General features: G+C 41.1%; 1 protein-coding gene across 1 annotated transcript in view; it reads right to left on the reverse strand.

Annotated features, from left to right (window-relative positions):
• The window catches only part of ANKRD50 (ankyrin repeat domain 50), a 103,920-nt gene that overhangs the window by 14,150 nt on the left and 76,920 nt on the right, over nucleotides 1-12,850 (reverse strand). The window contains exon 4 of the mRNA XM_089672184.1: nucleotides 4,352-7,899. Coding sequence (XP_089528310.1) covers nucleotides 4,355-7,899 — 3,545 coding nt within the window. The 3' untranslated portion in view covers nucleotides 4,352-4,354. The remainder of the gene's footprint in view (nucleotides 1-4,351; nucleotides 7,900-12,850) is intronic.

The following is a 12,850-nucleotide window of genomic DNA, read 5'->3' on the forward strand; positions in this document are numbered from 1 at the left end:
TTGACATACAGTAACTGCACCATGTCAGTTCGCTAGTCAACAGTTCCAAGTTACTGACAACTGCTTTTATCAAACATTAATGACTATGGAGAATTTAAGCACATAGTATAATGATGGGCAGACCCCAGAGACCAGTGTGAGAAGCAATTGTTTCAAAAGCCAGGCTGCACTGCACCAAAAAAGGTTGAACAGCTTCTAGTGGTGGTAACCTTATATCTTTGTGACATAGTTGCAAAAAGTAAAAAACAGCTGACCAGCAGGGGTAGAGATGCTATTACTACCAGTCATAACGGCAACTGCAATAAAGGAGATATACAAAAACTAAAAGGTATATTATGTGAATATATATATTCACATAATAAGAGTCAAATTAAATGTCCTCACAAAAACAGTGCTTCACCCATTAAAATTCGAATATGCAAACAAACTAATAAGAATATCTATAAAGCATCTATAAATCATAGCAGTAAATACAGTTGTGCTCAAAAGTTTGCATACCCTGGCAAAAATTGTGAAATTTTGGCACGGATATTGAAAATATGACATATCATGCCAAAAATGCTCTTTTATTGAAGGATGACGATCATGTGAAGCCATTTATTATCAAATAGTTGTTTGGCTCATTTTTAAATCATAATAACAGAAATCACCCAAATTGCCATGATCAAAAGTTTACATACCCTGGAATGTTTGGCCTTGGTACAGACACACAAGGTGACACACATGTTAAAATGCCAATTAGAGGTCAATGTCCCACATATGTGGCTTTTTAAATTGCAATTAGTGTCAGTGTATAAATAGTCAATGAGTTTGTTAGCTCTTACGTGGAAGCACTGACTAGGCTAGATACTGATCCATGGGGATAAAAAAATAACTGTCAAAAGTCCTGCGTAACAAGGTAATGGAAATTTATAAAGATGGAAAAGGACATTAAAAGATGTCCAAAGCCTTGAATATGCCAATCAGTACAGTTAAATCACCTATTAAGAAGTGGAAAGTTCAGGGATCTCTTGATACCAAGCCAAGGTCAGGTAGAACAAGATTGCAGCCATAGCTGACAGAAGAATTGTCCAGGATTCAAAGAAAAACCCAGAATTTTCCCTGAATTTTCTTCATAGTGGAAGTGATGACTGGCATATTCAAGGCTTTGGACATCTTTTTATACGTTCCATTACCTTGTTACGCAGTACTTTTGACAGTTCTTTTCTGATCTCCATGGCTTAGTATCTAGCCTAGTCAGTGCTTCCATATAAGAGCTAACAAACTCACTGACTATTTATACACTGACACTAATTGCAATTTAAAAAGCCACATATGTGGGACATTAACCTCTAATTGGCATTTTAACCCGTGTGTCACCTTGTGTGTCTGTACCAAGGCCAAACATTCCAGGGTATGTAAACTTTTGATCATGGCCATTTGGGTGATTTCTGTTATCAATATGATTTAAAAAGGAGCCAAACAACTATTTGATAATAAATGGCTCCATATGATCACTATCCTTCAATTAAAGAGCATTTTTTGTCATGATATGTCATTTTTTTAATATCAATGCCAAAATTTCACAATTTCTGCCAGGGTATGCAAACGTTTGAGCACAACTGTACATCTGAAATTGGGATCATCAATCGTTAAAATAATATCCTCCACCTGGTGTAGTAGAGTGCATATATAGGAAAGTCCACCACATACCATATTTTTCGCTCCATAAGACGCACTATTTTTCCCCCAAAAAAGGGTGGGAAATGTCAGTGCGTCTTATGGAGCGACCAGCCCGGTATTTCCACCGCCACTGCCGTGTCAGAATACCGGGCCGGCCGCTCAGCTCTTCTCTGCAGCAGGACCTTACCCGTTCCTTGGTCCAGCGCTGCGCAGTCTTCCCACGCCGGCTTCTTTAGTGTGGGCTCTCGGCTGTGACAGCTGGGTGCCCAGTGTGCATGCGCTAGAAGTGCTGCGCTTTGTGAATGGTACGGTGTCTTCTGGGACACATCACAGGTCCCAGAAGACGCCGGACCAATCACAAAGTGCAGAACAACTCCACGGAAGTGGGAGCGGGTACCTGTCAAATTCAGGTACCCGCTCCCCCTGCCTCCCCAAAGGTCCACAGTCTTTTGGTCATCTCCTGTACTTTCTGCAGTCTCTGGTCATTTCCTGCACCATGTCCGCAGTCTCTGGTCATTTCCTGCACTGTCCGCAGTCTCTTGGTCATCCCCCGCACTGTCCGCAGTCTCTTGGTCATCCCCCGCACTGTCCGCAGTCCCTTGGTCATCCCCCGTACTGTCCGCAGTCCCTTGGTCATCCCCCGTACTGTCCGCAGTCCCTTGGTCATCCCCCGTACTGTCCGCAGTCCCTTGGTCATCCCCCGTACTGTCCGCAGTCCCTTGGTCATCCCCCGTACTGTCCGCAGTCCCTTGGTCATCCCCCGTACTGTCCGCAGTCCCTTGGTCATCCCCCGTACTGTCCGCAGTCCCTTGGTCATCCCCCGTACTGTCCGCAGTCCCTTGGTCATCCCCCGTACTGTCCGCAGTCCCTTGGTCATCCCCCGTACTGTCCGCAGTCCCTTGGTCATCCCCCGTACTGTCCGCAGTCCCTTGGTCATCCCCCGTACTGTCCGCAGTCCCTTGGTCATCCCCCGTACTGTCCGCAGTCCCTTGGTCATCCCCCGTACTGTCCGCAGTCCCTTGGTCATCCCCCGTACTGTCCGCAGTCCCTTGGTCATCCCCTGTACTGTCCGCAGTCTCTGGTCATCCCCTGTACTGTCCGCAGTCTCTGGTCATCCCCTGTACTGTCCGCAGTCTCTGGTCATCCCCTGTACTGTCCGCAGTCTCTGGTCATCCCCTGTACTGTCCGCAGTCTCTGGTCTTCTCCTGTAGTATGCAGTCTCTGGTCATCTCCTGTACTATGTCTGCAGTCTCTAGTCCTCTCCTGTACTATGTCTGCAGTCTCTAGTCCTCTCCTGTACTATGTCTGCAGTCTCTGGTCCCCTCCTGTACTATGTCTGCAGTCTCTGGTCCTCTCCTGTACTATGTCTGCAGTCTCTGGTCATCTCCTGTACTATGTCTGCAGTCTCTGGTCATCTCCTGTACTATATCTGCAGTCTCTGGTCATCTCCTGTACTATGTCTGCAGGTCACTGGTTCAGAATATTTTTTTCTTGTTTTCCGCCTCTAAAACCTAGGTGTGTGTTATGGAACAAAAAATACGGTAAATCCTTTTCAACTCTCCCCATCAAACACCGCACTCACCAGAACAAGGTGCTGATCTGGCATAAACAATACACTCAAATAAATATAAATAATTAAAAAATTACACTCACAATATGATAAAAACTTGTAGGCACATCAAATAACAATATGACATTTTTCACCAAATGGAATAGCGGACTGGCATCTCACCGCACATCCGCATACAGCACCTAGGTAGATCAGTGTTTATGCCAGAACAGCTTGTTCTGGTGAGTGTGGTGTTTGATGGGTAGAGTGTCTCACAGGAAACACAGTGGTGTTGGAGTGGAACAACTTGAATTCTGAAATCAGGGACTTTTTTTTAAAAGAATTTATGTGGTGGAATTTCCTATATGCACTCTAATGCACCTGGTGGAGGATATTATTTTAACTATTGATGATCCCAATTTCAGATGTATTTCCTGCTATGCTTTATAGATATTCTTATTAGTTTGTTTGCATATTGTTAGAATTTTAATGGGTGAAGCGCTGAGGACATTTAATTTGACTCATATTATGAGTTTGATTTTGTATTTAAACAGCAGCTCACAATAATTACAAGTCCAGAAGTTCATATTATTCACCAGTACAAAAGAGCGTAGTTCTTACTCAGTGATATTTTGTGTTTAAAAGGTATATACAGTTTACCTTTAAAATATAAATATCAAATATTACTACTATATTTAAAAGAACTCTTATGTCACACCTTCAGTCAAAGTGACAGAACCCTATACTAGTCTACCTCCTTGACACTTTGCTACACCTTACCCACTTCTCGGTTGGAACCACTGCAAATATCCAATGCTTCCAGGCATGGAGAAGCATATGGCTTCCTCCCATGTTTGCAGGCCCGAGAAATTTTACCTTATGAAGAGAAGGTCATCAACCCCATGTAATCTCCAACACCATCCTCTTTGGAGTCTACATGCAATGAAGAATGGTGGAGCAGCTTGACAACGGTAAGAATAAGTGATCCTATGGGTAGGGTAGTAAGAGACTGTCACTGTACTCCAAAGTTGATTTAAACATAAAAGCAATGTCTGACAGGTGCCACAAGACTACTAACAAGGTTGATGTTAAGTAAATGCATTTAAAATTTTAATTGAAAATTACCAAAATATTTCTTACCAGTTATAGTGGAGTTTCCTTTTTGTAGTTAAAGCTAGGGTCAGTTCCTTCAATTTGAAGTTTAAGTGACTGTTTAAGGCCCAAGTCTGTTTCTGTTGAAGGATATCCTTCTAGAACTTCTGGATGCCCTCGACCTTGCACAGAACGAGGCACAGAAACCCTACCAAGAAAAACTTGGTTTCCTTGAAGGTGATAATTGGGATTGGTCATAATTCCATTCCTTTTCTTTTGTTCCGCACTCTGCTGTTGAATAAACTGCTGTGAAGAACGACCAATATCTTGTTGCACTGAAGCTATCTGAATTTTGGAAGGGTCCGTAGGGATTTGCTTTAGTGGTACATTCACTCCAGGGCCAGAACTAGGAACATGTACTCTTTTGTCAAATTGTGTCATTTCATATTCTAAAACCTTAGACTGGGATGAGCTACTTTGCTTGGTTTTCTTTGTTACAGAGCTAGATTTGTTTGTGGACTCTCCTTTGCCCCCTTTACTTGTCTTTGTGGATTTTAAACTAGGTTTGACTTGGCTCCATTCAAACTCACTTGTTGGCGAATTGTTCTGCCCTAAAGACTGTGTTGTGGAAGAGGGAGATACTACTGACTGTCTACTTCTGCTACGTGGAAGTGAATGCTGTTGAATCTGCTCTGTGAAAGAAAGGCAATGGAAACTATCAATAGGCACTGTTTGAGCAGTTGCTGTAGATGAAGTTGTGCGAAGTGAAGAATTTTTAGAACTTTTAAGTGAATTGTTTGAAATAGAAGACTTATGTCTGTCTACTGTAGAATCTGGGGATTCTGAGGGAGAACTGAAAGCATGAGAGGGTCCATTACACAATCCACGCATAGTTGGGTGAACATCACCACCTCCAGTGCTGGATGAGCTATTAGATTTAATTGTTAAAGACTGTACTTTTGTCGACGTTGTGTTTAAGCTCTTTTGCTCCATTGTATGAACAGGTGATGGATTGCATCCATTGAGAGTTGATGCTCCATATTTTTCAAGCAACTTAATTATTTGTGTATGTCCATTTTTAGCAGCAACACGCATAGCTGTCCTTCCAAATTGATCTGCATGATTTGGATCTGCACCATGTTCCAATAAAACCTGCACAACTTCAGTGTGTCCTTCCTGGGCAGCAATGCAAAGTGCAGTAGCACCTTGGTTACATGTATGATCAACAAGAGCACCATTATCAATTAATAGCTGCACTACTTTTACATGCCCTTGCCAGGCAGCAGACTGTAAGGCAGAACGTTTCTCATTGTCAGATGCGTTAAGATCAGCCCGGTAGGACATCAGAGTCTGAACCATCTCTAAATGTCCCTGCCAGCAGGAAACATGAAGAGCCGTCCTTCCTTCAGTATCACTAGCTTCTACATTAGCTTCATTTTCTAAAAAATATTCAGCCATTGTTAACTGATTTTCCAGGGATAGAATGTAAAGTGTAGGGCGTCCATCAGCATCTTTTGAGTTGATGTCAGCACCATTGCTCAAAAGCAATTCAACTATATCTCTATGTCCTTCCAAGGAGGCAACACGGAGGGCATTCCGACCATCATATCCTTTTTGATCAACAGGAGATTTATTTTCCAAGAGAGTCTGTACACAGTCATAATGTCCTTCCTGGGCGGCTAGAACTAAAGATACTCTGCCATCATTATCAATTTCATTTGTTCGAGCACCTTGTTCAATTAATGCTTCACATATTAGCCTGTGACCTTCAAAAGCAGCCATATGAAGTGGAGTCCATCCAGCATCATCTCTGTGGTTTTCATCTAGGCCTCTGTCCAGAAGTGTTCTTACTACTTCAACATTTCCTTGAGCTGATGCTATGCTAAGAACAGTTCGACCTTCACTGTCGATGCTATCTACAGCAGCACCCCAGAAAAGTAATGTATTAACAACAGATGCATGCCCCATAGAAGCTGCAGCAAGGAGGGGAGTACGCCCATTGTTATCAGTGTGATCAACATCTGCACCACCTTCTAGGAGAAGATCGACCACATCCACATGTCCCTCATATGCAGCCACAAGTAGGGGAGTCATTCCATCCTTATCACAATGGTCTACCTCTGCTCCTCTTTCAATCAGGAGACTGACCACAGATGCATGACCTTTGCTTGCTGGAACACAAAGAGCTGCTACTGATAGGGCTGTTCTTCCATCTACATCTTCATGATTGACTTCTGCACCATGATTTAACAGATGCTCTACAATTTCCCTATGCCCCATGTATGCTGCTGCAATTAAAGCAGTTCTGCCTTCATTGTCAGCTTTGTTAACTTCAGCTCCATGCTGTAGTAAATTCAGGACAATATCTTCATGCCCTCCCCATGCTGCTGCTCTTAAAGCTGTTCGACTGTCAGCATCTGCACAATCAACTTTGGATCCAGCATATAAAAGTGCAGACACAACCTCAGTATGTCCACCCCATGCTGCAGATCTCAGTGCTGTCCAACCATCGTGATCGCAATGATTTATATTTGTGCCACATCCAATTAAACAATTTACAACCTTCACATGGCCTTGGCGAGCAGCCAAAGTAAGTGCTGTTTGTCCATTGGCATCTTCAATTTCAAGATCAGATCCTCTTGAGACTAGTAAATTGACCACATCTAGATTACCACTATATGCAGCATTAGCCAACAGAGTTCTTCCATTTGAATCACACTGATTAACAGATGCACCATTATCGAGGAGCGTACGGATTGAATCTTCTCTTTCTAAAGCTTGACGTACAATGCAACATGTTCTATCATCTTCACTGTCAACATGAGCTCCAGCTTTCACTAGTAACTGCAGCACCTCTTGTTCCTTTGGTATCACCGTACATAAGGAGTCTTTTACGCACGTTCCATTCCAGATCATCCACAAAGCCAGTTCTGAATTTGTTAACTGTAAATTTGAATGTATTAGATGTAATGCAAATTGCTGAACTTCTACTGGTGTCAGTTCTTTTGCTCTGCACGTATAACTCATTGCAAGCATCCTATGTCCCTCCGCTGCATTGCATAAATATTTCTGGGTACAGTGCTTCACATCAAGTAACCACTCTGCAAAACTGTAGTGGAAAAGGATTTTAGTATTTCCTAATCCATCAACAAGTACTTTCGACAGAACATCCATCTTGCGTTGAAAATCCTCCATGGTCAATGACATGCTTTTGGTCCAAACAGCATGGAACAGTTCAATAGTTGTTAGTGGTCGACAAGCAGCTAGAATAACATTTAAAATTGGTTGGACCTTAGCAAACTGTTTTCTTACAAACAGCCTCTGACACAGCCAGAGGTATAAACCATTTAAAGTTCCAGGAATATCACGAATTTCACGAAGCATGATGAAGTTTTCTACAACACCATCTAATACACGCTCCAGATAAAGAAAGCACCCGCTGCTTTTAATGTGAAGCTGATTTAACATCTCTGCAGTCTCCTTCGTTAAATGTTGTCTCAGTGCTTCTTCTTTGTCTAAACGGTGAAGAATATATTGCTGGACATCTTTAACTATGTAGGCCTTTCGAAGATCATCTAAACTTATCTTCCGGAAGCCTGCAAATAAAAATACAGAATAATTAGTAAATATAGTACACTGAACATCAATATATAACCTCAGAGCCAAATTTTTAGAATATGTGTGTCAGTTTGGAACACAGAATTATGTGTTTTCATAATTTGATGAGATCCTTCAAGTTGGCAAACTACATTCTTTACTCTGATACGGAAAAGCAGTTCCCACTTATATTACATTCCAGCAACAATAGAAAAGAGAAAACACCACTTCCTATGTTTATTTTTTTTAGAAAATTCCAGATACACTGCTGAAGAAACAGCAATAAAATGTTCACAAAGAAAACAATTTACGAAAATCATTAGGAAGTGCTACATTATTTCTGCATGCCAATTTCACATAGCATTACGGATTTATTTTTATAGAAAATGCACATAATTTAATACTGTATTGTCATATTATGTGATATAATTTAGGAGGGATTTACACATGTTAATGAGCATATTCACATAGATCCATTTCCATAAACAGACCCTTTACCATTTCTTTTTTTAAACAGGATTCCTTTTTTCTAATGCTACTTTACCTACACCAAACCTGACCAATATTTCCACAATCTAAAATGCTAAAGTTTCTATTTTAAGACAATATTCATGTATACAAATATCAGGTCAACCAACACAATTTATGCAGTGTGGTGATCAGGCTAAAATATGCGGCAGCCGTACACTGTTCCGTGTGGTAGTCATTCAGGGCCACATATTCAGTAACCAAAGTCCCTAAGGGTGCTTTCACATGGGGCAGACCCATTTAGCGGATCACCTTGCTCAGCAGGGGATCTCTCTCCGCTGATCCCCTCTAAGCAAGCGGATGACAGCTCTGTGTCCGCTCTGCTGCTGCAGAGCGGACACAGAGCTGCTTGCTCTCCTCAATGGACGGTCGGATGAAATTAGACCGCTGGTCTATTTTCATCTGACCCGATCCGACGGACAGAAGGGGAATTGGATCCCTATCCGTCCCTTTTTGGCAGATTGGATCGGATGCCAGCACACATGGCCGTTTACACCTGCCGATTAATAGTGAAGAATGGAGGTTCCGATCGGGTCCAGCCAGGTGGACCCGATCAGAATGTCCATGTGAAAGAGCCCTAACTCAAAAGATTCCGCAAAGCCCTGAATGCAAGTACCACTCAGAACAGCCTGTCGCTAATTTTGGCATGGCTGTGTCAGCAGAATGTACATGTGCCTTCTGAGCCCGGGAACACTATTACCCTTTTTGTTTTTTTTTACACTATAAGGCTCCGTGTACACTAGCTCAAAAACCGTTAAAAAAAAAAAAAAAAAAAAAAAGTACTGATAATAGCATTTTTTGTGCTTGCTCATAGTAGCATTTTGGAGCAATTAGCATTTTTAAAGTACATGTAGAAAAAAAATGCTAGCGAAAAAACTGTTCGGAGTGTTTTAGTAACTTTCAGTAGCACTTAGGAGCATTTAGAGGAGTTCAGCATTTTTTTTCTGCTGGAAAAATGCTCCCACGATTTAGTTTCCGCTCCTACATGCTGAAGCTTAAAAAACACTACTAGCCTAAAATAGTGTGCATGGACAAATAGGATAACACTATTCAGCTTCTAGGAGCAAAAAAAAAAAAAAAAAAATGCTGATAGCTGCTAATGTGCATGGAGCCTAAGGGCAAAAGCTCCAATGTGTGCAAGTCCTGAGGGCAGACATATTTGTATGTATTAATGAACTCATTGCAATTTGTGCCTCACAGTGCAAGCACAAATAATGATGGGTGTATACTTATTTGGGTAACAACCATGTGTCAAAAGACCTGTACCTTTCAATCTGCATATTCTCAACTGCAGATAACAGGAAAAGGCAAAAAAAGTGAAAACACATCAGTAACTTTTTATTCTGGATTTTGTTTTTCAAACTCCACCATAGACTGGAAATCTTCGTTTAGGGATAGCGTGATTTTCAAAAAACGAATTTTGCGTCAATAGGACTATTATGGGCGACCATCTAAGAATTCTGGTTTACATTAAGTATCACTAACTGCCGCTGTAATTATTTTTATGAAACCAAAAATAAACACAAACAAGGCAAAGAGCCAGAGGTTTTCTAACAAAACAACAAAAAGGTTCTGTACTGTAGCATTACAGACCTGAATCAAACATATCCCACATGCAGCAAACAAAACAAGGAGATCACTACTAAAGATGTGGAGTTTTGATCTTTGCATTCAGGCGCTTATACAGGTTTCTAAGTGATGTACCACAGGAATGCAGCTAGTTACTGGAATGCATCCCAATGTCACATCTGTATAGTGTTCTGTAGTAATCAATGTCAACAACTGTATTTTAATGTGCTGATATAACCATTGAATCCCATATAACATATTGAATCCAACAGCCTTCCATATTTTTCACCCTTAAAGTGTAAAAAAAAAAAAAAAAAAAAAATCAGCACCTCTCCTATACATGCAAATTTCCCAATGTTTATTCAATTACAAATACTGCAAGCATAGGAAGTTGATCTTCCAGAAATACAGTATGCTCCTAACTTTCTAACAACTTCACGGACATCCCAAGCAGTGTTATCAGCTTTGTCCAGTTCTCCCTGCAAGATTACACCTCCCCCTCTTATCACCATACTGTGGGGAAAATAATTATTTTATCCCATGCAGATTTTGTAAATTTGCTCACTTACAAAGAAATGAAGGGTCTGTAATTTGTATCAGAGGTATTTTAAATGACAGAGACCAAAAATCAACAAAAAAAACAAAACACGATACAAATGTTATAAATTGAGTTTCAGTTGAGTAAAATAGGTATTTGATCTCCTACCAACCAACAATAATTCTGTCTCCCACAGACTGGCTATGTGTTCATGTGGTACACAGAATAGTGCTGTCAATTTAAGAAGGTGCTCCTAACAGCAACTCATTTTGTGTATAAAAGACACCTGTCCACAGAATCTTTCTTCCATGGGCAAGACCAAAGAGCTGTCAAAGTATGTCAGGGACAAGACAGTAGCCCTGCACAAGGCTGGAATGGGCTACAAGACATCAAGAAGCTTGCTGAAGAGACAATTGCAGGAGCGATTATTTGCAAAATGGAAGAAATACAAAACAATTATCAATCGCCCTCGGTCTGGAGCTCGATTTCGTTTCATGGGGCCGCAGTTGTGACCACAATCACCAAACAAACCACTGGTAACACAATACACCACCATGGATTGAAATCCTGCAGCATCCGCAAGGTCACCCTCCTCAAGAAGGCATATGTACAGGGCCATCTGAAGTTTGTCAATGAACATCTAAATGATTCAGAGAAGGATTAAGAGAAAGTGCTGTGGTCAGATGAGATCAAAATTGAGCTCTTTGGCATTAACTCGACTCACCGTGTTTAGAGGAAGAAAAATGCTGACTCTGACCCAAGAACACCATCCCTACAGTCAAGCACAGAGGCAAAAACTTTATACTTTGGGGTCGTTTCTCTGCTAAAAAGGTACAGGCCACATTGAGGGGGACACTGGACAGGGCCATTTATTGTAAAATCTTGGATGATAACCTTCTTCCCTCAGCCAGAACACTGAAGCTGGGTTGTAGATGGGTCCTCCAGCATGACAATGACCCAAAACATACCACCAAGGCAGCAAAGGAGTGGCTCAAGAAGAAGCACATTAAGGTCCTGGAGTTACCTAGCCAGTCTCCAAATCTTAATCCTATAGAAAATCTATGGAGGGAGCTGAAACTTCAAGTTGCCAAGCGACAGCCAAGAAACCATAAGGATTTAGAGAAGATCTGTAAAGAATAGTGGACCAAAATCCCTCCTGAGATGTGTGCAAATCTGGTAACCAACTACAGGATAATTCTTACCTCTGGCTTGTCAGCAAGGATTTCTCCACCAAGTACTAAGTCGCGTTTTGCTTGGGGACCAATTACTTATTTTACTCACTGAACTGCAACTCAATTTATAACATTTGTATCGTGTGTTTTTTCAGGATTTTTGGTTTTCTGGATTCTGTCTCTATCATTTAAAATACAGTTATGATAAAAATTATATACCCTTCATTTCTTTTGTAAGCGGGCAAACTTACAAAATCTGCAGGGGATCAAATTATTTCCCCACTGTAACATAAGAAAGGGAAGTGTTCAGCAGTACAATGCAGTAAAAGTAATCTGTTTACTTAAAGTGGTATTAAACGCAAAAGCAAACAATTATATTGCAGATTACAAATTTTTAGATGTGATGGCTGTATTAGTTTTCTTTTTAGGCTTTCTTTCTTTTATTTTCACTTGATGATCCTGAGAGTAAGTCTGTTTTTCTTTTACAGATGTAGCAGGTATGGGGTTAAAACAAACCATTTAACATTGACAGGGGTGCTTACAACAGTCAGCTTTTATTTATGTAAAACCTTTATCCAAAATGGACAAAACTGTTGCAATAACCGATTATAAAGTGTTAGCTGGAGTTTGGCTTCAGTTTGTTAGTTTTTTTTTTTTTAAATCTGCTAGTCATTCTAACACTCCCTCCCCCAGATTGAAAATGCTTCAGTCCAAAGGTGTGTCTGTACTCCTTTATCCAGAGTGGAGGCATTCTAAGGCTTGGTTCACACTGTTGCATTTGTGCGGCTTGCATTCATTTAAATGGACTGCTGTACCTGTGGGAAAAAACAAGGAAAAAGGTCCCTGCGCCTTTTCAAAATTGCAGCCGCACAAACCACACGACACTTTTGCACCATGCAGTTTCTTTCACCCAAACATAAGCTGTATTCTCAGATGCATGGGGGAATACTATTAAGAATGTATTGCACCCCCCAACCATCTTCAAAGGAGCAATCCATTTGGCTGTGGAAGCGGGAACGTGTACAATTTACAACTGCAACAGTTTGAATCTATTTAGGAAGGGTGTTACTAGCCAGATCATCAGGTGAAAACACAAGAGAAAAAGGCTGAAAAAAGAAACCTAATGCAGTCACCACATCTGCA

Source organism: Staurois parvus, unplaced genomic scaffold (assembly GCF_062004578.1).
Source record: "Staurois parvus isolate SC_StPar_1 unplaced genomic scaffold, SC_StPar_1.0 ptg000122l, whole genome shotgun sequence".
Classification (NCBI taxonomy): Eukaryota; Metazoa; Chordata; class Amphibia; order Anura; family Ranidae; genus Staurois; species Staurois parvus.